The sequence below is a fragment of the Galeopterus variegatus genome, unplaced genomic scaffold (genome assembly GCF_000696425.1).
Source record: "Galeopterus variegatus unplaced genomic scaffold, G_variegatus-3.0.2 Scaffold146, whole genome shotgun sequence".
Classification (NCBI taxonomy): domain Eukaryota; kingdom Metazoa; phylum Chordata; class Mammalia; order Dermoptera; family Cynocephalidae; genus Galeopterus; species Galeopterus variegatus.
The window spans coordinates 318,066-344,763 of NW_007726257.1; the positions used below are offsets into that span (position 1 = coordinate 318,066).

At 37.0% G+C, this 26,698-nt stretch overlaps 1 protein-coding gene across 1 annotated transcript in view; it reads left to right on the forward strand.

Annotated features, from left to right (window-relative positions):
- The window catches only part of PHLPP1 (PH domain and leucine rich repeat protein phosphatase 1), a 214,656-nt gene that overhangs the window by 96,064 nt on the left and 91,894 nt on the right, over window positions 1-26,698 (forward strand). Inside the window, exons 2-3 of the mRNA XM_008591231.1 lie at window positions 9,941-10,137; window positions 16,940-17,065. Coding sequence (XP_008589453.1) covers window positions 9,941-10,137; window positions 16,940-17,065 — 323 coding nt within the window. The remainder of the gene's footprint in view (window positions 1-9,940; window positions 10,138-16,939; window positions 17,066-26,698) is intronic.

The window sequence follows — 26,698 nt, forward strand, 5'->3', positions numbered from 1 at the left end:
GAAAATATTCCTGCTCTCCTAAAAAAAACCGTTTCCTTATGTTTCTAGAAAAAAAGACAAATATTTTGCTGATAATTCTAGGCAAATGATTTTCTCAGTTATAAAAATTAAGGATTGTTAAAGCTGGAAAGTTTGTTTTGAGCCACCCATTTTGTCCTATGCTACCTTTTTTCCAGACACCTAATTATAAATTGTATAGTTTTAGTAATTTGCTGTATATATTGAGAAGCAGCTGTTTTTGTTGGCCTAAATATAGGAATATATTTATTTCTTTAACAGATACTTATTGAGCACTTAGTATTATCAGATATTGTGCTAGGCTTTGGACCTAGCAGACCATCCATGTACTTGGCCTACTCTGGAATCTACAAGCCAAGGGATGGGATTGATTGGAGGAACTCCAAAGCCCAGGAAGACTGGGTTTCTGGGGTTATAAGAACCCTCTGAAATACAAAAGACTTACTTCTGAGTAAAAGATTTGGTCATCAAGGAATTAAATCAGTATCCTAGATCTGAAGGACTTATTAAATATGCTTTTATGATAACAAGCACAGTAAAATTTGATAGTCCATTGCATCTATTTTCTTTTCATTGTAGTTGTTCGGAAATGCTTTTTTATCCATTGCTAAGTGTTTTGCTGTTCTTATGGTTACAATTAGTTACCATTTATGGCAGAGTAACCTCTCCCTCTTCCTTTTCCCATTTGGTGAAAAACTTCTTTTGGGGAGTTTGGGAGCAGAGAGGAAAACAATATAGAGTGCTAGAGAAATTAGAATGCTATTCGTTTAAGTACAAATACAAAGGTCTATACCAGAAAAATTGTAGGGTTTTTTCCCCCTCTTTTTTATATTTTCTTTTAATCATTCTTTAAAGAGAAGTGACTTAATGTCTTACTCAAACACAACTACTGGTATCAACAATGTGGAACCTACTTCTGTTATGGTAGTTGTGTGGGTCTGGAAAGATTGCTCACTCCTGTGGGAAAAATATTCAGTAGTGAAAGTATCTTTATTTTTTCTCATTTTTATTTTAATTGATTTAGAACCACTGGCTAGAAAGAACTGGTAACATTAAAGAGGGGGGAAAATCAGAAACAATCATCGACAATGAGGAAATCAGTACATCTATGAAAATTTATGGACTCTAAGATATAATGACTAAGAACTTGGAAGAGTGTGTGTGATACAAGTTGAAAAGTGTAAAGCAGGATATAAAATTATGTGTATGTTATGATTACAAGTATGTAAAAGATACATAGATTTTAAAAATAGGCAAAAATTTGCCAAAATGTTTAAAATATTATGAAGATAGTGGGTTCATGGTTATGTTTTTTTTTTTTTTTTTACTTTTAAACTTTTGGTGATGGGGTCTGTGTTTATAAATAATAACTGGAAAAAAAAAATAAGTAGAAACTCTGGATTTTTCTGTGTGGTTCTGAGAAGGTTTAAAATAAGGCTCCTGAAGTTTTCCTATAGGTATGTCATAGGAATTGAGTGTGGAAAGTTTTATCTTTTTCTTGAGATTCCTAACAAGTTGAGGGATAGTTATCTATTTGGAATGGGTGAGTTTTAGACATTTCTGAGCTAAATTTTTACAAGATAGCTTTTTAAGGTCAGTTTTAGAACTTCTGAATCTAGAGTCCCAACTTTTAATGTAATCTTTGTAGGGAAAATGGTAGCTAACTAAATATTATCTAATGCAGGAGAGAGGAGTAGAAAATAAAGTTTTTAGAAAGTGTTTTGCTCTTCAAATCTTTTTATAAAAGTGAAATTTAAACAATGTCAGCGTGTATTATAAAGTGGAGAGTAGACTCGGTCACCCCACCTCCAAGAGATAACGACTGTGGAAAAGAATTTTGAATCACATTGCAACTCATGACTATGTGGACATTGTTCTTTGTAATCTTATGATGTCATCTTGGCTGAAGTTCGTTCTTTGCATAAAAGGAAATTGAAATGTAGTCAGTTTTTTCAGTGTGTCTTAGGAGAGAGGAACAGTGGTATAGATTATTCAAAAACCATTCATGCTTGGCTTTAGAATTTTTATGTTTCTATTTATTTAGGAGTGTGTGTGTGTGTGCCTCGATGGAACATCACAACACTGTTCATGAAAGTCTGTCATGGTGAAAACTTGACTCAGCTGGAGCTGTGGAGCTGTCTAGCTTCATCATCCTGATTTCCACACCCACAGCAGTAGGCATCACCTGTGACACAGTCACACTTTTTATCTAAAGGGAAGGTAGTTGAATATATCTTTTGTGAGCAGTTAAGAGTACATAGGGGTATAGTGGATCTCAGCCATTCTTAGATTTAAGATTTAGTCATTCCTGATGCTTCTAAAGCCTCATGATAGATAGTAATTGGTAATTTTTCTTTTTTTTCTTTTTTTTTCCTTTTTGTCTTTTTTCGTGTCCGGCAACGGATCGCAACCCTCAGTGTCGCGCCCGTACCGGACCGGGACCGGCAACGGGATCACAACCCTCGGTGTTGCTACCGGCAACGGGATCGCAACCCTCGGTGTTGCTCCCACACCTCGCTCAGCCAGTGAGCGGGAACCGGTCCGTATGTGGGATCCGAACCCTCGGCGGAAGTGCCACCGCGCTCCCAAGCGGCGCACTGTAGCAGTGCGCCACCGGGCCAGCCCGTTATTGGTAATTTTTCTGAGGTCCAAATTTGAAGTAAGCCTACCCTGAGACCTGCTGCCTACTAGCTGCATAGTTTCAGCTAAGTTCAGCTACTTCTCCTCACTCACCGCATTTTACACTTTAACTCTTGTGCCTGTGACATTCTCTGTGTAGAAAGTACCACAAAAATAAAGCCAGCTGGGAAGGCAGGTGATGGAAATGCTGAAGTCTGCCAAAGTGATGATTTTTAGCCAGAAAATAGAAGTTGTAGGTAACTTAAGAATATTGAACATGGCAGAAGCTTAACAAACCTATGGCCTTGAACAAGTCTACCATCCATTATAATGGAAATGACAACAATAAAAAGTTAGTGAAACTGTTTCAGTGATTGTTCCATTCAATGAATATGTTGCTCATCAAATAAGAAAACTTTAAGAGAATGCTGTAAAAGCTCTTAAGGTATTGTGTGAAATTATGGGTAGGAAATGTGATACTACCATTCCAGGGAAGTAACAGATGGTGAAGACATTGAAGCAAAGGTTGATTTGTAAATTTTGAAGTGTGTTTTCTTTGCCAGATATGAAGTTAGTAGCAGGAGGCTGCACCAACTAACCATATATTGCTCCTGGAACTGAGCTGAAGAAGCTCACAAAGGGGGAAGGGCTGTGTTCTCTATGAATGCAAAATTGTAACATTTAAAGATACTTTCTCTAAACACACATCCGAAGAAGAGACATCAGTATCAGTTATTTAGGACACCTAAAGGGTAATTTTGATCTGTTGATGGAGTGGAGGGAACTTTAAAGATGTCTGAGAACTGAATATAGCTCCTTGTGAGGAAGGGAGATTGGGAAAGGAAGGAGGGGAGTGGAAAAGGCAGCACCTGCTCTCTAGTCCATCTGCCTAGTCCATTCTGCCTTGTGCTTGCCACTCTCATCTTCCCCCCAACTGATTCACCTGCTTCTTTGGTCAAGGTTAATCAACCAAATGCTGATGATCCACTAGGTCAAGATGACATTGTTAACCTAACACTGTAATTTGGTGGATTCAAATTATTGTCCCCATACCTGAAGTATCAGCAAAATCTTGAGCCCCCACCCAGAGCTATTGAATCAGAAACTCGCAGTGGTGGAGCCCTGAAATTTGTGTTTTAGCAAGCCTTCCAGGGTGATTTTGGTGCATGCTGAAGTTTGAGGCCTTCTGCCGTAACTGGTCTTCATTCAGCATTTCCTTTTAGCATTTTAATTTATTATCTTTTGCTATATATTACACAAATGTGCATTACAGTATCATCTTTATTACTTTGATTTTGCATATTTTAAAAGTTCATGATAATTTTACCAGAGTTTATGTGAGAATTTTCTTAGGTGGATTCCACACCCACACCCACATCCACACCCACATCCACATCCACATCCTTTTAAAAGAAATTACTTTAGCTCTTTGTTTACAGAATCTTCTAAGGGTATGAAGGGGTAGCTCACATTTTTCAGGTACTATTTAATGAATATTATAAAGGAAATTATAAGCTCTAGTGGTATTTAAGAATTTAGAGATTAGAAAAAGGTTCAGGGCATGAAATTTGCCAGGGATAAGGGTCCACAGTAATTTGGGAGATTATATAAACCTAATCAAGTAGAATAGCTGTCAGTAAGAAGCAAGATTTACTGGGTAGATGGCTTTATATAGTTTGAGCTGATGCATAAATTAGCCCTCCTCAAATCTATTTAGCAGCTGGTTGTCATTTCCATTAGCTAGAAAGCAACTAGTCTTAAATCTGTTTCAGAGGTCCTGCCAGCGCTGCTTGCTGAGATACTTTAGCTTTTCAGCTCTGAGTCAAAATTCCCAGATGTAGTTTAGTGCTCCGATCTCTAGACCTCTTATGGTCATTTCATTCCTTCTTCTAGCTCTTGAAATGGCCCTAGGCAAGTAATTTAATTTATTCTTTCTGTCACTGGTAGTAGTCAAGAAGGATTTAAGGATTTATATGCAATAAGAAACACGCTTTAGAGTTTTAGCAGTCTGAGCTCTAAAGGTAAAGAGGGTGAGGTGAGAGCTGAGTGTTTTCCTTCATTCCCAACCATTTTCAGCTCCAGGGACATGATAAATTCTTCCATTAACTTTATGTAGTGATCAAACTTTCCTAGTTTTTGGTGCTGTATTATCTTGAGTATTTCTACTCTAACATTTTAGAAACTGTGATTGCTTGATAGGCCGTTTCATTCTTGTTTTTGACTTTCTGGTTATAGTAGAGCCTCCCTAGTTTATACAAAGTTCTAGAACTAATTTTTTTAGATTCTTTTAGGGAAATTTAGGGTATTAAAGTTTTACTGTGTTTACAGTTTCTCTGAGTCAGGGATTCAGGAGTGACTTAGCTGGGTGGTTCTGGTTCAGGGTCTGTCATGACATTTGCAGTCAGGATGTCCTAGGAACTGGAGTTCTCTGGACTTGACAGTGGCTGGAGGATTTGTTTCCAATAGGGCTTGCTCCCGTGGCTGTTGGTGAAGGCCTCAGTTCCTTGCTGGCTGTTGGCAGGAAGTTCCAGTTGCTCACCATGTTGGCCTTTTCAAATGGTTGTGTAGGTATCCTCATGATATGGCATCTGGCTTCCCCAGAGGGAGTGACCCTAGAAAAGAGAGCAAGGAGGAAGCTGTATGCCTTTTTACAACCTAGTTTCAGAAGTTACAAGCTGCCACTGTCACTTGTGTCACATTCTGTTTATTAGAAGCAAGTCACTAAGTGCACTCCACACAAAAGGGGAGTGGAATTAGGCTCCAACTTTTGAAGGGAAGAATTTAAAATAATTTGTGGACATATTTTTAAACTGTAAATTTGTGCTTTATGTTTCCTGATATTTGAATGAATATTTATATAGAAATTATATATATTTATAATGCTGGAATTATGCCATACTTATAGTCTAAAATGGACATTTTCCTGTTGATATTCTATGATAGCCATCTTTTCAGGTCAGTAATTGCATATCTATACTGCCTTTTCAAATGACTCCTTTGGATTTCATTATGAATGCATCCTACTTTTAATCAATTTCCTTTCATGGGATGTTTAGTAAGGTTTTTAATGTTTTATCACTATAAATAAACTACACTGGGTATACTTAAGCATACGTCTTTGTTAACTTGTTAAATTTTTTTCTTAGATTACATTTTTTGAAGTTGAAAAGAGATTACAAAAACTAAGGCTTTTGTTACGTATTACCAAATTGCCTTTTAAAAAGGTTGTAGTAATGTATCTCATCAGCAGCGGGTATGAGAAGTTTGTTTCTTTCCCTAAAACTTTATGTAGCAGGGAATATTAGATATTAGTCATTTTAAATCTGCCAATTAGAGGGGTTGTAAATGGTAATTTAATTTTTTATTTTATTTTATTACCAGTGGCAGTTTGGGGGATATGTTTTTGTCTACTTATACTTAATATGTGAACTTCCTGTTTATTTATCTTTGTTCATTTTTCTGTTAGGGTTCTGTCTTAGTTTGTTTTGTGCTGTTGTAACAGAATACCAGAGACTGGGTAATGTATAAAGAAAAGAAATTTATTTGGCTTATGGTTCTGGAGGCTGGGCAGTCCAAGACCAAGAGGCTGCATCTGATGAGTGCCTTCTTGCTGCATCATCTCATGGCGGAAGGCAGATGGGCAAGAGAGCAGGAGAGAAAACAGGAGATTGAACTCGCAGCCTCAAGCCCTTTTGTAATCAGCTTTAATCCATTCATGAAGGTGGAGCACTTATGACCTAAAGACCTCCCATTAGGCTACACTTCCAAACACTGTTGATTCGGAGATTGTATTTTTAGCACATGCTTTTTGGAGGACACATTTGAACCATAGCAGGGAATGACTTGAAGATCATTATTTTTTTAGATTTATGGCCACAAAACATACAAGTCTTTGATGGTGGTTGCTGAAATGCAGCTCTCAGGTCTTGGCTACTAATGATCCAAATCTGTAGGGCTGTTGTAGTAGATAAAAACCCAAATGATTCTGAGAAACATGGTTTTGAACCACATTTTGAGAAATGCTTTAAATGATTTGGTGCAGAGGACATTTTTTTGATGTCCTTAGTATCTGCTATCATAGGCCTGGCTTACAGTGGACACTTCAGACTCCCCCTGCCCCCCACCCCCCAACACTACCTGAAGTAAGGATTGTTAATTTGGTGTGGGACAGAGTTTTGAGTAAGTAGTTAAGACCCAGAGGCCCTAGTGTGATCCCTTAGCATCGTGCTATAATTTTCTGCAAGTTGGCCTTAACCACCTCGTGGGCTAGTGTCTGTTTTTTAAATAGGCTAGTGTAGATCACCTTGTCTACCATTTGCCAAATGAATAAGTAAAAAAGAGAAAGTTTATAAGTATGTTTTAAAATCACTCTCTGTTGTAGTCATATCTGTCTCAGATGAAACGTTTGCTTTTGCTGTTTATATTTTCTCCTGGATCATATAAAAATGCCTTAAACCTGTAGGGAATTAGAGTTACATTTCTAAAGTAAAAGGTATAACAATTGACCCAGCTCGAAACTGGTAGACATTGGTTACTTTGGTGATAGTATTTATTAGAGCATAGGACAATTGGAATTCCTCTGAATTGAGAATTTTGAGAATCGGCAGGGAGAGCTAAAATAATTCCTTGTGTCATAGAATAAAGAAGTCTGACACAATGGAGGGTGCACCTGGGTGATTGCCCAAGGTATGTATTACCTTGTTCATCTCCATATTCCCCAGAGCCCAGTTGGTACACAGCCAAGTCATGAGAGTGTGTCTGATGTGGAACACCCAAGGAGGGAACAGACAACAAAGATATTGAAGTTCACTCAGAGCAAGACGAGAGGGATTTGATTCAGACTATTTAGGGCATTCCGAGGACAGGCTGATCTTACCATGTAGCTCTATGCCTATTTAGAACTCTTGGGAATTTTTCTGACTAGGGAATAAAAATCCAGTCTCTGTTGATGTATTCATATTCTTCTCTTAAGGATCCCTTTTGGCCTTAGTTCAGTTATCTGGTGATTTGCTTTGGAGCTTTCTGTAGGATGTATATGGAGTTGGAGAATTGAAAGTTGTCCCTTACATACCTCTGTTCTCCTTTTTTCCAGTCTCTAGTTATTCACATATCTGAGTAAATGTGACAGGTTAACAGCTGTCCTTGAAGCCACTTTCTGATGTTGCTGGATAAAATGTCTGCTTTGCATTTGTGTGTGTGTGTGTGTGTGTGTGTGTGTGTGTGTTTATATCAGATCTCTTGTTAGGGAATGTTAGTTTATTACAGTTAAGGAGATTGCATTTTGGAAACCTGTTGCTTGTTGTTCATTGTTTCTAGTCCACTTATTCTTCATTTTTCCTCTGAGTCTTTTCTTCTCTCCTACTTCTCTACAGTAGAGAGTCTGTCATATACAATGGAGCTCTTAGACTGGAAATGTAGGCATCTTCCTCTCTGTGTGTAAATGAACTTGTGCAGAGTGGGACATATGAATGACTGTGTCTGATCCGTCACTGGCAACCCGTGGCAAGTCACGTATGTTTTGAGTAGTCTCCTGGGCTTCTTACTCATTTGTGGGAAAACTAACTTGTGGTAGACAAACAACGCAGTACCTTTCTACTGTGAGCTGTCAGTGTACTTGTTTGCTGAGCACCTGGTTCAAATAGCCGAATCACTGTTGTACTTCATTCTGGCCTAGCCCCAGCAAAATTATGGTAGCGCGAAGTATTTATAAAACATGTTAATATACTGGGAGAAATAGAAATTGAAATTCAAACCTGCTGGTTTTGTTACTTCCTAACATCTCTGCCCAAAAGTAAGTATTGGGAGGATTTAGACACTGTTTGGATATTCTTGAGATCTGTTTTTTTTTTTTTTTTCCCTTTTTGTCTCTTTTTTCGTGTCCGGCAACGGACCGCAACCCTCAGTGTCGCGCCCGTACCGGACCAGGACCGGCAACGGGATTGCAACCCTCGGTGCTGCGCCCGCCCCTCGCTCAGCCAGTGAGCGGGAACCGGCTTGAGATCTGTTTTTGATGCTGTTGCTCTTCCTGTTCCCCGTCTAATGGGTATTAGAAACCTGTCAAACCTAGTTGACATTTATGTTAATTTTTTTTTTTTTCGTGTCCAGCAACGGACCGCAACCCTCAGTGTTGCGCCTGTACCAGACCGGGACCGGCAACGGGATCGCAACCCTCAGTGCCGCACCCGCACCTCGCTCAGCCAGTGAGCGGGAACCGGTCTGTATGTGGGATCCGAACCCTCGGCGGGAGCGCCGCTGCACTCCCAAGAGGCGCACTGTAGCAGTGCGCCACCGGGCCGGCCCCATTTATGTTAATTTTTGAATATAATTTCTCTTGAACTTACTTCTTCTGCTAGCCCTTGGCAACTAGTCGAACTTCCAAATAAATACATCACTCTGACTGGGATTCTACTATGGGACATATAGCCCTTATTTATTTTTGAGCATGGGCTTCATTACTCTTTGATATTATATAGTCAATATCTAGAACTGGGAAAATAGTTTTCTTGTTTTTTATACAACTCTGTCATGTAAATTACAGTAGTTTTCCCATTAAATTGATAGGACTTGCCTGAACGTTAATTCTGCCAAATTCATTTCTATCTGGGAAATGAAGACTCTTCAGGTCTTTCTCACATTTCTCTGAGTCTCTGTGCTTGTCTCTCTGTCTCTGTGCCTCCTCTCCATGAATCACAAGCATTGCTGTACCCATCCTTCATGAATTGCTGTTAGGTTTATCTTTGAGAACTTATCCTGTGGTCGTGGAGTAGTATTTTCCTGTTAGAAAAATCTTTCATTTTTTATGTTTCCTTCATAGTAAATATACATTGAATATCTGTAGAAGGAAAACTATCAGTTAATTCCATTAAGACCAATTAGCTCATTAAATGTTAGATATTGAATGTTATTTTCCTATCTCATTCTGTTGTATTTCCTTCTTAGTGTATTTAAATTAACTCTAGTCATCCATAAAAATCATGAAGTCATCCCCTTTTAAGTGTAAAATTAAATTGTGAAAGATATAGAAGAAAGTAAGACCTGGGTTAAAACAGAGGAGTAAAAATAGTCATTTCCTAGGATTTTAAGGAATAGGCTCTTCTTCACTTAATATTAAAATGTATGTGTGGAGTAGATGTGGTAGTTCTTACTGTAATTCTGTTCCTACAGCTGTCATACTCTCTCAATTATAAATTAAGTTGTTTCTCTATAATTATTCTCTTGTCCAGTTACTTTATCTGGTATGTGGATGAATAGGGAAAAAAGCTCATTTCTTTAAGAATAACATGTTTGCTTGTGTTTGTTTTAGGAAAACCTCACAGCACCATTAGCTCTGAACGGATTCAACTCTCAGGAATGTATAATGTCCGTAAAGGCAAAATGCAGTTGCCAGTGAACCGATGGACGAGACGCCAAGTCATCTTGTGTGGGACCTGCCTGATAGTGTCATCTGTGAAAGACAGCTTGACTGGAAAGATGCATGTTCTGCCACTAATTGGTGGAAAAGTAAGTTTAGAAAAAACAAAATACTAACAGGTTTCCCATCATCAGTAAGGACTTGACTTTGAGCTGTTTCATCAATAAGGGATAGATGGTTTTTGACTCATCCAAGGTTTTATTCAGTTCCTGTTGTGCTCCACCAATAGGCATTGTTGGTTGGTGGAGTTGTGGAAAATAACAGTGCCATTGGCTCACATGAGTCCCTTGTGATTTTTGCTTCATTAGTACATGCATTTTACTTACTGGACTGAAAGTACGCCTACTTGAATTTCACTGTTATGTTTTAGAGTGTAGATGATAAATTTATTATTTATTAGTAGACAGCTTGATAAACATCTTGATGTCCTGAGCATGTGTCTTGTTGTGGAGTATACTGATCCTTAAGTTCATGACCTTAGGAACATTCACACATGCTTACTGAGAGTTTAGAACTCTCTAGCACTGAAGTCTTTGATCACACTTTCCCTTGTATCTCTGTTTATTTACCTCTCCATTTGTTTGTGTTTGGTGACCAGTGTTAGCATTTTTAGCGTATTGCTATGGCTAGTCATACATTTTGATCCTGAAAAGTATTACTCATTTCAGAGAAAACATGTAATAACAGCTGACAGGTATTTCTGACATTACTGGCTGCTTTTCTTTGGGCATGTTAACTATTTTATTCCTAACATTTTAAAACAAAAAGAACCAGATTGTTTGGGAATATGTTACGTTCTTTTCTTTGCCAGATTTAATTATAAAATCCAAGTGTTGATTGGGGTAGCATCTCCATAATTATATATCTTGATTTTTTAGATGATATAATCTGTTAATAAATGGAAAGGAAGATTTGGATGAGAAGATGGGTGATGGAAATTGGGAGCATATTAAACAAATATTTTCTTTGCCATTTTTCCCTCCTGAATGGGCATGGGAAAGGAGGCAGGAGATGGACAATATAAAGAACAATAAGAAATCAGTTTTTTGTTAAACCTTTTTAAATCGACAAATGTCTGATCTGTTCCAGGGGTTATAAATGAAGATGATAAGACTGGATGTGTGTAGTGATAAATGGTTTTATTGTTCACCTGCTGCGTAGCACACTCCTTCTTTATAGTCTTTCCTTGTGAGTAAATAGCCTGTCTCAGTTTTTTCCCTTCTACTTTTATACAGTCTAGTTCTAAGAAGGCTAATAATACTTGATTGTTTTCAAAAATAGCTTTTAGTCAGGCTTCGAGTACATTTAGATGTATTTCATTCATCTATTTTGAAACCATTGCTCCTTAACTTTTGTCTAAGCATTAAAGAGTTAGTGATTGATACTTATTACTTAATATTTTGTCCTTTGGATGGCTTATTCAAAAATTAGTCATCAGTAGTACCCCCACAGGTCATCAATAAAAAGCATATTTGATGTTTGATGCTTTGTTAGGTCAACAATCTATTTCTTCTGTATGATGCTGGGTGTTTGCATAGGCAAATCTAATATAACTATTTATTCAATATCCTTTGCCCCAGAAATACCAAGATGGTAAGTCACCATTCATGCCTTTGAATAGTTTGTAATTTAGTATCAGGAGATGAAGGATGGACACAACAACATCTGCTCTAAGAGAGGTACAGAAAAGTACCTTGGGAAATTAGTAGAAGGAAAGATTACATTTTGTATGGGGAACAGAGAATTTTGGAATGAAAGAGGTAGCAGTGATGATAGAACTTGAAGGGTGAAAAATCTTTTGATATGTGAAGTAGATAGAAAGATTATTATGCTGAGAGAGGCAGAGGCAGGTAATCACATGGAATGTTTAGATAAGGTCAGAAGATCCAGTTATAATTAGCATTTTCATTCAGAACTGGAGACTTGCCCTGTTTTCCAGGTTATTGGATGGACTTTTACCATTGAGTGAATTGAAAGTTAATAGCTTCCTCTTTTCACAAGCAAACCTTGCAAAACCGGTTTTGTGTTATGCCTTTAGAAATAATTGAGTACATCGAAAAATTGAGTCTTTAAAAACCTGTTGACCAACTTATGGAAAAATAATTCACTTTTTGTGATATGAGCTTTCATTAATGTTTGTGTATTCCTTTTTTTTTTTTCTTCCTTTTTGTCTTTTTTCGTGTCTGGCAACGGATTGCAACCCTCAGTGTCGCGCCCGTACCGGCTGGGACCGGCAACGGGATCGCAACCCTCGGTGTTGCGTCCGCACCTCGCTCAGCCAGTGAGCCGCTGGTCTGTTTGTGGGATCCGAACCCTCGGTGGGAGCGGCGCTGCGCTCCCAAGCGGAGCACTGCAGCAGTGCGCCACTGGGCCAGCCCCTGTGTATTCCTTTTTTTATTCTGTTCCTTTTTTAAGGAAAAACTGAGAGTAAATGGAAGGTTTTTTTTTTTTTTAAATGAATATGTATATATAAAAGAGCTAGAAATAAGGTGTGAGATAGATCTGTCATAACCTAGCTATAATTGCTACAGTATCAAATTGATATATTTCTAGTGCATTTTCAAATAATAAATGGCTTTGTTAAATAAATCTCTTAAAATTTATTGGAAAATATCTGTTTAATGGATACATTTTTACTTATTGTACAGTTTTATTTATATCCTTTAGAATTTGACATACATTTTTTAGATAATAATGTATTTTGATTAATACTTTACTCAGTATTTGTTAAATTATGAAGCATACCACTTTGGATAACTGTTAACCTACTGCTCTGTTTAGGAACTCTAGCAGTGTGTCCAATACCAGTGTTTCTTTTACCTGTATTCTCTTCACATCTGCTTGCTCCATTGCCTCCCCTAACTCCTGAGGTATCTACTGTCCTAGAATGTGTATTCATTTCATCCTTTTTTGAAATAAGTTTTATCATGCTTGTTGATATTTTGCTTGTTTTTATCTGTATAAAAATGGTATTGTGGGCCGGCCCGGTGGCACACTGGAGATTGCGCCGCTTGGGAGCGCCGCCCACCGAGGGTTCGGATCCCATGTGGAGACCGGTTCCCGCTCACTGGCTGAGCGTGGTGTGGGCGCAACACCAAGGGTTGCGATCCTGTTACCGGTCAGTAAAAAAGACAAAAAGGAAAAAAAAATAGTATTGTACTGCATGTGGTCTTCTGTGGTTGAAGTTTTTCACTTGATATTATGTTTCATAATAATATTCCATGTTGCTTATGTGGTTTTCATTTCTATGTAATGTTCTACTCTGTAAACATTCCATAATTTCTTAAGCAATTTTCCTACCAAGGACATTTGTATTGCTTCCAGTTTTTTGTTGTTATAAACAATGCTGCTGACATAGTCTTATGTTGATATACCTCCTGATATGCAAGTATTCTTTCTAGGGCAGTAGTTTGAAACTAGAGTTACTGTGACTGAGGGACATTTGGCAATATTTAGTAGTGTTTTGAGGGTCAAATGATTGAACAGTCAGTATATCAGTTAATAGAGGCTTAAGTTATGCCATGGTAACAGATCCCCCCCCAAATCTCAGTGACTTACCAAACAGTTATTTCTCACTCACATTGTGTGTCCAGTATGAATTGGTGGGCTTCAGGGTGTGGGCATTTCTTTTTTCACACAGTTGTGCAGAGACCCAGCCTGATGGAGGCTCTGCTCTTTTGTAATTTAACATTCGGGACCTGCAGCCTTCCTTTGTTGCTTTGGCAGGGAAAGAGGTCATTCACTGGCTCTTGTATTTTCAGATGCAGTAGTGACACATGCCACTTCTGCCCACAGCTCATAGGCCAGAACTAGTCACATGACTCCACCTTAATTGCAAGGGGTTTGGGAAATGTGGAGAAGTAGATGGAGTGCTTGGTGTGTACCAACATCTTTGCTGCAAGAGGACACTCTTGGTATTTAAAGGGCAGGGGCTTAGAGAATGAAATATCATGTACAGTGTTAGACAGTCCTTCACAGTGCACAATGAGTAACTATTCAATCTGGAATTCCTATAATGACCTCCTTAAGCAATACCTCTCTTGGGTACATACTTAGGTAAGAGTGCAGTTATTGGGCTCTGGAGCATATACAAAGTGATATCAAATTGTTTTCCAAGGTCGTACCATTTTATACTTGTGTGAGTATACAAGTGTTTTTGTTTCTGTACGTCTTCAACAACGCTTTATTGAAGTATAATTGGCAACAATAAACTGCACATTTTAATAACAATTCAGTAACCATATGCTCCCATGAATACAGTTTTATAGCCATATACACCCATTAAATCATCATCACAGTCAGGATAGAGAACATATCCATCACCCCCAAAAGTTTCCTTGTGTTCCTTTGTATTCCTTTCCTCCCACCCCTTCCTGTTCCTTTTCATCCCCGAGAAACCATTTACCTGATTTTTGTTAATATAGATTATTTTAAATAGAAATACTGTTGATTTTTGAGTATTGATCTTATATCATGCCATCTTGCTAAATTTTCTGGTTTATTCCAATATGATGCCCATAGATTCTTTTGAGTTTACTATGTAGCTAATCATATCTTATTCAGATAATGGTAATTTTCTTTCTTCCTTTTCTTTTCTTTGTCTTGTTGTAATGGCCAGGACTCTAGTACAATGTTAAATAGAAATGGTAGATACTTGTCTTATCTTGAGAGTAATATCTCATGATTACCACTGAAGTTTGCCTTAGATGTTTGCTAAATATCCTTGGTCAGCTTAAGTGAATTATTTGAGTTCTTAGCTTACTGAAAGTTTTTATCTTGAATATCGAATGGGTGGTGAATGTTAACTGCTTTTTCTGCAACTGTGGGGATGATCATATGGTTTTCTTCTCTAATCTGTTAATGTGATTAATGGTTCTATAGTTCTAATAATGTTAAACCATCTTTCCTTACCTGAGGCAAATCTAACTTGTTCTTGATGTATTTTTTCTATATTATTGGATTTTGATGCAACATTTTGTTAAAGATAAGTCTTCATGACTGAGGTTGCCTGTAATTTTCATTTCTTTTACTGTTCTGATCTGATTTTAGTTATACTGGCCTCACAGAATAGGTTGGTGTGTTTTAATTCATTTTTGTTTGTTTGGCAGATGAGTTTGGAATGATCCGTTTCATGAAACTTCAGTAAAAGTTACCTGTAAAACCATATGGGCCTAATATTTTCTTGAGAAATTAAAAAGATATATAAATTCTATGTCTTAAATGGTTATAAGACAATTTGGGCTTTCTGTTTTTTTTCTTGATTTAATGTTGGTAAAATATATTTTTCCTAAGAATGTGCAACAAAATTGTAATATTCTTTTTAATCTCTGGTGAATGTATAGCCATGTCCACCTTTTCGTTGCTAACATTATTCATAAGCATCTTCTCTTTTCTTGATAGGATTTGCCAGAGGATTTATCAATTTTATTAATAGACTTTTCAAAGAACTAGTGTTTTTCTTTGCGGATATTCTCTGTTTTATGTTGGTTTTTATTTCACTAATTTCTGCTTTTTTATCATTGCCTTCATCCTACTTTGAGTTTATTTGGTTTTTTTGTTTTTGATTTTTTTCCCCCAAGTTCTTAAGATATATGCTGATCAAATTAATTTTTTGCCTTCTTTTTCAATATAAGTATTTAAAAACACAAATTTGCCTCTAGATTTCTACTTTTATTTCATTCCACAGATTTTTATATATAGTATTTTTATAATTGTTTAGTACTATGAATTTTAAAATTTTAATTATTTCTCTTTTCACCTATGAGTTTAGAAGTGTGTAGTTTAAAAGCATGTAATCTAGAAATGTGTTATTAATTTCCTAAACATACATGGATTTGAAATTGATTTTTTATTATTGACTCTTTTTTTTTTTGGTCTTTTTCCGTGTCCGGCAACGGATCGCAACCCTCAGTGTCGCCCCCGTACCGGACCGGGACCGGCAACGGGATCACAACCCTCGGTGTTGCCCCTGCGCCTCGCTCAGCCAGTGAGCGGGAACCGGTCTGTATGTGGGATCCGAACCCTCGGCGGGAGCGCCTCCACGCTTCCCAAGCGGCGCACTAGCGCAGTGCGCCACCGGGCCAGCCCCTTATTATTGACTTTTAATTTAATTGCATTTTGGTCCAAGAACATAGTCTGTGTTACTGACTATGTTACTGACCTTTTTGAAAACTTTTTATACTTTCTTTGTGACTTGGCTTGTGGTTATTTTTGTAAATGAAATAAATATAGGACTTTGTATAATATCACATTACTTTGGATTTTTCCTCCTTTTAAGAGTGGAAATTTGATTTGACTATATGACTGCATTATTCGGACTTAAAAATTCCCATGGTAGGGTTTTATTTCAAGCTAATCTGTTTCACATTAAATTTTTAAAAACTTATTTAACATACTTGAAGACCTTGTTTTTGTAAAACTTGTAGGGACTGGCTGCTTAGGTCAGTTGGTTAGAGCGTGGTGTTATAGCACCAAGGTCGGGGGTTTGGATCCCTTACCAGTCAGCTGCCCTCCCAAAAAAACCTTGTTATTCAGAGTAATACAAAAGTCCCTTAAGTAAAGGCTTAAGTAAAAATCCTAAGAGGAAGTAAGAACCCCAGCACCCTATTGTAAAGGCATAGAATAAGAGAGTCTAGACCATTTTTAAACAGGAAGAAGAGAATTTCACTGTGGTGGGGAAATCTCATGAAGATAAAACTCCCCTTTTTTGGTTTCCTTGTAGTTCAAATTGGTTAGTCAGATGCAGGGATGTTGTTTTAGCTAATAAGAGGAACATATATAGGGAAAAATGCAAATCTGTGCAGGCTCACTGATCCAAGGTATAGTTAGTGAACTATGTCAGTGGTTCTGTGTCTTACTTGTTTTTGCCTCTCTCTTTGCTTGCTTTTATAGGTAGAAGAAGTGAAAAAGCACCAGCACTGTTTAGCATTTAGCTCCTCTGGACCTCAAAGCCAGACTTACTACATTTGCTTTGATACTTTCACAGAGTACTTACGGTGGCTGCGACAAGTCTCCAAGGTAAGCAAGCACTTACTCAGGAATCTAGCCATCTGAAAGTTGCTTTCTGCTTTACCGTGCTCCAAAATACAGTTATACACACACTTTTTCCCCCCCAGTTGCTGCCAGTTGTCAGCAATTTTTAGTTTTTTAAAAGTTAATTTTGGCTGAAAAGTAGCTTTTAAAAAATTGTTTTTTATTTGCCAGGTTTTGTTTATACTTAAAGAAAAATTCAGTGGGTAGACTGGCATTACTATCTTAATGTTATAGGTAAAAAACGTAAGATTGAGAATATTTAAGGGACTGGCCCAGAGTAAGACAACTACAAAACCACAAAATGCCCAGAGAATTGTTATGAATTTCCCCTTCCTCTGACTATTTTTTCATATGAACAGTCTAATCTTGTGCCATCTCCATTTTACTTTTATTCTGCCTTTTGAGTGGTTTAATTTTTTCCATCTTATGGTGACCATTTTATATTCTCCTGATTAAACAAGATCACTGTGTCCTGTGAAATAATATACCTTTGTGTGTGTGTGTGTGTGATAGAAACCAGAATAACATGATAAAGTAAGATAAATAAATGCTAATATTTCAAGTACTATGTGTGAGGTTTTTACATCTCATTTATAGAATTACATGTGAAATGAAGAGGTGGATTGCAATACGTCGTGCCTTGGTTTTGGATGTGTTTCTGAAATGATGAAACCTCTCTAGGGTGTAAGAGCATTACAACCAAATTTGCTTTCATATTTTTGAATTTATAATCCAGTTTGTTATCCAAATTCAGTGTGATTTAGACTTCTGTGTGATGTAATTATTTGTCAAGTCCATGAGTAAAGGAATAACTTTGTGAGACACTTAACAGAAAATTAGAAAATAGTATCTAGAGAGTCTTTTTTCCGTGTCCGGCAACGGATCACAACCCTCAGTGTTGCCCCCGTACCGGACCAGGACCGGCAACGGGATCGCAACCCTCGGTGTTGCCCCCGCGCCTCGCTCAGCCAGTGAGCGGGAACCGGTCTGTATGTGGGATCCGAACCCTCGGCGGGAGCACCTCCGCGCTTCCCAAGCGGCGCACTAGCGCAGTGCGCCACCGGGCCGGCCCTAGAGAGTCTTTTTGACATACTGGCCACATTTGAATTATCAGGTAAAAGCTGATCTCTGATTATGTGGTATCATGTAGGAGCATTAGTTTCTTTTCCTCCTAGAGAAGAAGCAATGGGCAGAGTTTCCGCTGATAGGATTTAGGAGATTTCTCCCGACCAAGTGGAGATTCTAAATGTATAGGGCGGAACCCCTGGGGGAAGAAGATGGGAAAGATAACACTTTTCCTTCAGACCTGCATGTAGAATTAATTTGATATTAGAGGAGATAAGTACATCTGTCTTGCTGATTTAAAATTACTGGTATGGTTGCAAATGTGAGGAGACAAGTATTAGGTACTATTGTGCTTTTTTATGTAAGTGGTTGTACTTTTAATTGTGCTTTTATATGTATTTATATTTAAGTGGTTGCATAGATTCAAAGCAAATAGGTCAGTTGCCTATTACTCTGCTTTACTCAGAATAAAATGCCAAACTATGGTAAAAGTGAAGCACATTTCTTCCTATATGGAGATGCTGATGTTTTTAAAATAAATTTTTTATTTACTTATTAACTTTTTAATCATTTTGAAAGAATTTTATATTTACAGAAAAGTTGCAAGGATAGCATGGAGAGTTCTTATATACCCCTCATTCACTTTCCCAAACATATTACCATGGTACATTTGACAAAACTAAAAAACCAACATTAGTACATTATTCTGAACTAACCTCCAGACTTTATTTGGATTTCACTAGTTTTTTGGTAAGTTAAAGTTCTAAATCCAGCAGGCATTTACTAAGGACCTTCTGTATGTCAGGTCTGTGTTTCAGCAAAGACAAGTTCAATTCTCTCTTGGTAGGGCTCACTCTGATGAGACAGAGGATAAATAAGTGAACAGACAAGAAAGAAAATAGCAAGTAATTTTAGTGGTATGATATGAGGTGACATGAGAATGGTGAGACAGAATGGTGGGGGAGGGATAATGCTTTCTGAGGAGGGGACATTTAAACCTCAACTTCAGTGAAAGAAGTATCTGAGTATTCAAAGATCTGGTGGGAGGAGCTTTCCAGGCAGAGGTTGAAGACAGTACTAAGGCCCTAAGACTACGATGAGGGAGTGTTACAGGATGGGACGTTGGAGCAGGAAGGGGTCTTATGTTACAGAGCAAAGTAAAGAGTTTGGATTTTATTATTAATATATTGACAAGCAATTAAAGAGTTTTCTTGTTGAAAGTTACATGATCTGACAGTGGCTGTTGGGTGGTGAATGGATTGTAGAGGGTAAGAACAGAAGCAGGCAGGCCTGACCATCAAGATGCTTTCGTGGTTGATGTTGGCAGGAAGTGAGGGTGGTTTTGCAGTGGAAGTGGAGAGACATGGATAGATGTGTTTGGGGTTGTGTTTTGGAGATTGAGTGACAGGATTGCTGATAAATTACATATAGGGCATGAGGAAAAGGGAGAAATAAAGAATGACTTCTAGGTTTTTACTTTGAAGCTACAATCTTCCCAGTAATTCAATCAGAAACCATAGTACTAATTAGCAAGCCTCTTTAAAACTTGTGAAATACAGTTCTTGAGTTCAAAGAGCTTCTGTTCCAAGAGAGGGCAGAGAGGAAGCTCAAGTGGTAGGTTATGAATTCTCTCTTAAATAGGGTTTGAAAAATGTTGATTTCTAACGTATTGCTAGTGATCATAAATGTCAAATATTAGCTTGGTTATTACTCTTTGCTATATTCCTGGTTTTCTAATAATGCTATCTCCATGGTCTAATAGTATAGTATATCTACAGCAAGGCTCTCACTTTGATTATTCAAACCACGAACAGATTCACGAACAGATCAGACCTCTTTAATGGGAGAATTTAGAAGATGGAGGGAGAATTGTGATATGATAGCACATGACTCGGCTACTGATTGTTGTATTGCCATTAGAAAGCATTTGATACATGAGTACTGAGTATTGTAGCTCTATGGAGAAGATAATTCACATACACATCCATACACAACATATCCATATATGGCATACATTTTATACTTAAAACAAGTGTATTTCCAGGAGGGAGGAGGAGCTTTAATTTAATTACCTTAGATTACCTTAGTATTAACTAGAATTAATTAGAATAAGAACCTTAACCTCTTTTCCCTTCAGAAAGGCTTTGAATGTTTGGAGAAGCTACATAATGTGTGGGTAAAGAGTTTGAGTACATTTACTGGCTATGTGGCTGTCCAAATTTCTAAATTCTAAGCTTTTAAAAATCTGATAAAGGGAATAACAGTTCTTACCATTTAGGGCTTGTAATGAGATACTTGTGTAATGAACTTATACTGGCACATACTAAGTAAACAAGTAGAGGTGTGTCTGTGTGTGTGTGAATGACTGACTAAATTTTGACTAAACAAATAAAATAATTTTATGTTCATCATTCTTGCCATCATTGATTAGTCAGTGTTTTAAAGCATTATCTATTTACATGTTTATTTGCATCAGCTAATGACATACATGTGCTCAGTTTACCTGAGCAAGTTACCTTTTGCTGCTAACAACCACAGCAGCCTTTTGAGGAAAGTGATTAAGGATGGCAGACATATGGGAGAATGAAGAGTTCCTCCTGAATAGTTAGGGGTGGGAAACACAGAGCAAAATATTTTAACAAATGCAGATTTTAATCTTTTTATTTTTTATCTTTTTTGTATTTTATTTTATTTATTTATTTTTATTGGTTATGACTATGCATGGGGTACAGAACAAATTGTGAACAAGTGTTGACTGGTGCCTAAGATGTGATGGCCAGATCCATACTGGCAGCATGCCCATTATCACAAATTGTGATTATACCCCCTGTTCCCTACAGTAAATGCAGATTTTAAATATAGTGTCTTTCCTTTTTCCAATTTTAAAAACCAGATATATATTTCAAAAACTTTTAGAAGTTGTTACAGTTAGTGAATTAAAGGGCATGTGAGTTGTAAGGGGCTGACTAAAGAGGTTAGATATTATAGAAGAAATAAGTGAAGGAACTCCTTATTTAGGTATGAATGTTATATAAGATATGGTCACACCCTTTAAACTTTCTATGTTGAGATAATCTTGTGACAGTTTTTTCCTTTAGTCTAGGAACCTGGGAGAGGAGAGTAGGTTGGGGCTGCTGAAACAGGGTGACAATCTTGGTCCTCTTGGGAATACTATCGGTGCTATGGGGAGTTTGTAATGGACAAGGCTGACTGTTCTAAGCCCATCCTGCTTTCAGCTTCCCCTTTCAGTTGTTGTCTGTTCTTCCTCATGTGTCGGTATTAGGAAGTTATACAATTTAGTCACACTCAGGGTTACTATGGAAACACTTAGTTTCTTTTTCTTTTCTTTTCTTCATATTCAGAAACAAAACATTCACAGAATGGATTGTCTTTACATCCTGATGTTTAAATGAGGATTCATTTTGATAAGAATCTAAAAGAAAAACAAACCAACAATGGAAAGAAATAACCTGAATTTCTGCTTTTTAAGGACCATCCCCACCCCAGTCAGGGTAGCAGGATAAAAAGAACCAAAGTTCAATTATTTTTAAATTAAAATGAATTAGATAAGTAGTTTAAAAGGAAAGACTTTTTATCTTCAGTTTATGCTTCTGGATTTTAGCTACTAGAGAAATGTTAATCCTTGTTCTAATTTGTTTTGTTTTGTTTTGGGAAACGTTGTAAAAGTTTATTAATTAGATGTGTCATAACAAGATAGGCTCTTATATACTTATTATTTTTAAGCTTAGTCTTAGCACTTATTATATATTATATATTATTATATTACATATATTGCTTGTCAAAAGTAATAATATCAAGGCAGTCCCTTCAGAATTTTTATTTTGGGTGTGTGTTAGTGGTAGATATTGTGGAGGAACTCCTTTGGGAGGATTACAATATTGGTTGTAAAGTCATCCCTAAGATATTAATGCACGGCATGCTTTAAAAATTCAGTAAACATCCTATTACACAGTGTAAAAAAGGGTTCTGTTTGTTCAACATGGGTGCGTGTATTAGCATGTTCTCAAAGTGTTTAGAGGGGCAGTAAAGTAAAAAGGCTGAGGGTGGTAGCTGAGGGAAGAACAGGAATTACAGAAGAGCTCCTATCAAAAATAGGAGTAGCATAGAAATGCTGACCTAGCCATTCATCTTTGGCTCACTTTAGAGTGTATTCGTTTTAGACATGTTGAGTTATCCTGTGTATTCTTTTCAATGTTAGTTTTTAATGTGAATCTATAACCAGTCTGATTTTTACTTTAGAAATCTTATTCTTAATTTAGTCACTTCTTAGTCACTTCTGCGATACTGTATTATCCCACTTTAAAGTCTGTTTCTTTATTTCATGGAAGATTAAAAGTAGCTTCATATCAGTGATTTAGTATTGTGTGTATGTGTGTTTTTAACTTTTCATTATGGAAAAGGTCAAATATTTAAAGTAAGGATAATAGTGTAGTAACACCCTCATATCTGTGACCCAGCTTCTGCAGTTATCAGCTCATGGCCAGTCATGTTTTATCTGTACATTCTCCCCACTCCCTCTGGATTATTATAAAGTAAAGCCCAGACGTCTGTTATTTCACCCACAACTATTTGTGAGTGTGTATGTGTGTAACTCTAGAAGAAGATGAGAACTCTTATTACAAATATAACTGCAATACCATTATCTATGTGTGTTTTTAAAAAATGGGCAATTCAGGTAATTATGATTATTTTTACAAATCTCTGTTCAGATTACAAATATTAAGAGAATTGATTCAGGTGTCTTATTCCTGAAATAATGATGTAGCATGTGATACCAAAAAGACTATACAGCAGTTGTGGAAAAGGGCATATTATGAGTTGCTCTTTAACTTTTCATCAGATAGATTGAATGCTATCAAGTATTGATTAGATAAATGAAGATGAAAACAATTTATTACTTAGTACACTTTGAAGTTCAGTGTTTTGAATTTGGATAGTAAAATGACTAAATGGAAAGTGATAGAGCTATCAAGTATTGATTAGATAAATGAAGATGAAAACAATTTATTACTTAGCACACTTTGAAGTTCAGTGTTTTGAATTTGGATAGTAAAATGACTAAATGGAAAGTGATAGAGCCCTGTAGTTAGGAATGCTTTATATAAAAATAGGAATTTTTTCTTTCAAATTGTCCTAGTTCTCTTCTGTAGAGGAAAGGAAAAGGCACAGCATGACCTCTTCCAAGGACTTCAAACCAGGCCAGTTTAGTTGGTTATAACATGGTGATAATGAGCCCGGTGTTACAAATTTAGGCCTTAAAGGGCCATTTAGCTTTTCTATATGTGTCTCTCTATGTGGTAACATCGGTGGCTAACTTGCTGGCAGTTGCAGGTGACTGTGACTGTCACAGTCATCATCCCCCCTGCTGTGTAGCCCTCAGTATTAACTATAGTATTTTAATTGTACGCCACTGACTTGGGTAAAAAAAAGTCACTGCAGTGAACTTCTGGTTGCCATGATATATTTGGTTCACCCTTAACACGTGTAACATAGGCTAGTCTGGGCCATGTTTCATGCTGAATTAAAGATCACATGAAATGATGAGTTAACATCAAGTAAGAATAAGGTATGTGGTGAAGCACAGTTGAACTTTTGGTTTCATGTGCTTAAATCCAGATTTTACTCAATGAATATTTAACTACTTGAGTCAACTCATTCTATTGTAATAGGATTGAGGATCCTATTAGGGTTGCTTTAGCATATCACTTTGTCCTTGAGGGATTGTGCTGCAGTTTGTTACATTAGGGTTATAGTGATAAGAAGCTTTTCTCTCTATACCATCTACTGAGGAGTCCAGGGCTTTTCTGGAAACCCTCACTTCACATTTTATAACCATTCTATTTTTTTCTTTCTTTTTTTTTTTTTTTTCCTGTGACTGGCCAATATGGGGTTCTGAATATCTATTTTTAAGGTAAGAATCAAGTGCCCTTTGACCAAAGACAGTCTAGCAAGCCTATGGTACAATATGAAGTAGAACTAAGGGTCTCAGTGACATGGATTTTAGCTTATAAAATGTGACCCTGGCCGGCCCGGTGGCGCACTATAGCACGCTTGGGAGCGTGGTGGCGCTCCCGCTGAGGGTTCGGATCCCACATACAGACTGGTTCCCGCTCACTGGCTGAGCGAGGTGTGGGAGCAACACCGAGGGTTGCGATCCCGTTGCCGGTCCCGGTCCGGTACGGGCGTGACACTGAGGGTTGCAATCCGTTGCCGGACACGAAAAAAAGACAAAAAGGAAAAAAAAAAAATGTGACCCCTATCCTGACCCGATTGCTGTTGTTCCAATTCTGTAGTGATGATGTGAGAAAAGATTTCAAGGAGGTAACAGGCAAGCTGAGTCTTGAAGGATAAATAGGAGTTCACTACAAGGACAAAAAGAAAAGTTCATTTCAAGGGGAATGAAATATGTCCTGTGAAATATAATCATATCACAGATGTCTGAGCAGTGTAGAAAAAAAAAAAATAGAGACAAGATAAAGTAGAATAGTGCTGGCCAGGATAGATTGTTTCCTGTTAATTCCATTTCACTTGTGGAAATTTGACTATAAATTACCAAATATTATAATTGATTTTCCAGTATAGTAATGGATTTGTTATATAAAAATTCATATTATGGAATCTTTCCTTATTAGAGATATAAAGTAGCAGTCTATGAAATTAGGGAATTCAGAAATTCTGCTTCAAATTTAGGCTGGAGGTGAAATACTCTATTTTGGATTGTATTAAATTTCATTTTTGTTGTACACCAAACTGTGATTAAGTTATCAAAACTGATAGAATGATCTCTTTACATTTATAATTATGCTTCATCTACCCCTATCTTATTTCCTCACTGCTTATCCCTTCTATTCTTTTTCTCCTGTGGTTACTATTGTTTCCGAAAACCTAGTTAATATATTCCTGTAAAAGAGGTTTTCACTTCAGTTCTACATTATTTCAGTTTAAAACTATTTTATTTTCTCCAAAGTTTTAGAGTATAATTTTATACAAATAACAAAGTTACCCAGTGTGCTTACCATCTCATAACAAAAGAAGCATGCTTTTCTGAAACATTGTTTATTTGTATATTTAGGCTATTGCCATTTTAAACTCATCCTGTGTACCTCCATTTTCCTTCCTCCTCTCTTTTCATTCCTTCCTCCTTTATTTCTCCAGCTGTGTTGGAATTAGCAGGGTTGTTATTCTCCTTGGAGAGAGAGAGGGAAGAAAGAGAGGACACTTATTCTGTCCTTTCTTTGTGCCAGACACTGTTCTAGGTTCTGCCTGGATTGTCAGGACCTCAGCAAATGAAAGTGTGTTCCTCATGTTCCTGGTGCAACTCTGGAAACATTTTCCCAGGAATCATTAAAAAAGGTTGGTTGGGATCTGAACTATTATTATTAGTGCTTTCAAATAAATAGATGTGGATTTTGTCTATATGATGTTATCTAAAATACATCTAAGTTTCAAGGGAGGAACTTGCAGCTGCATTTTAAAGTTACATGTTATTTTAAGATTGAGAAGGCCTTTGTAAGGTAGTTGCCGAAAAGAAAATATTAATTGTTGTAGTTCTCTGAAATAATTGTCCTAAAAATTATTTGGTATTTTCTTTGAAAGTATTCTTTGGTTTAACCTTGAATTCTAGTCATCATTAAATGGCTCTTAGTTCAGAGACTTAGAATTTAAGATTTGAAAAAGACCTTGTGGACCCCCAGACTCCCTCCTCCTCCAATGTCTATATGTCATATGTCTTTCAGACATATGTAGTGTCTGATAAGATGCTTCTTACGATACATAAGTGAGCTGAAGTCTTTATTCCTATAGCTTTGATTCATTGATCCTAGTTTTACTCTCTGATATAACAAGGTAGTTCTACTCCCTCTCCTATTCGATAACCTCTTATTGCAGTTACCATGGTCTCTTGCCCTTGCACTGCCCATCCCCTCCTTTCCAGTTTGTTTTCAGGTGAAGCATCTCAGGTAATCCCAACAATTCCCTTCTGTCACTTGGTTCTCAGATCCCTATCTGGTAGCTTCCCTTCTGGGTGCTCCCTTTTTTGTTGACATACTTGCAAATATCATCTGATCAGCCCAGAATGTGTGACCATTATTTTTCTTTCTTTAGACATGATATCCAAAGTGAATTAATTACTCATTTGTGAGGTCAGCATGAAAATAAAAAGATTTTTGTTTTGTCCCCCCCGCCACTCCAGCTTATTGATAGGTATATTTTGTTAATAACATACTTCGGCATATTGACTTGATGATGTAATGACAACAATATTGCACATAGCAATAATTAACATTTTGGTAACTTTTACTATGTGGCAGACACTATTCTAGATATTTTGTTGTAGCCCTGTGAGGTAGTTGCTCATACCAATTCTACAAGGTAGGGCTTTACAACAAAAGATCATATGTCTTGACATGATACTGTCATCTTTATTTTGCTGATGAGGGAACAGAGGTACAAAGAAAGTATTGAACCACTGATTTATGCAGTAAGTTCTGCCTTGCTCTTTTTATTTAATCATACTTCCAATGTTTTACGGTG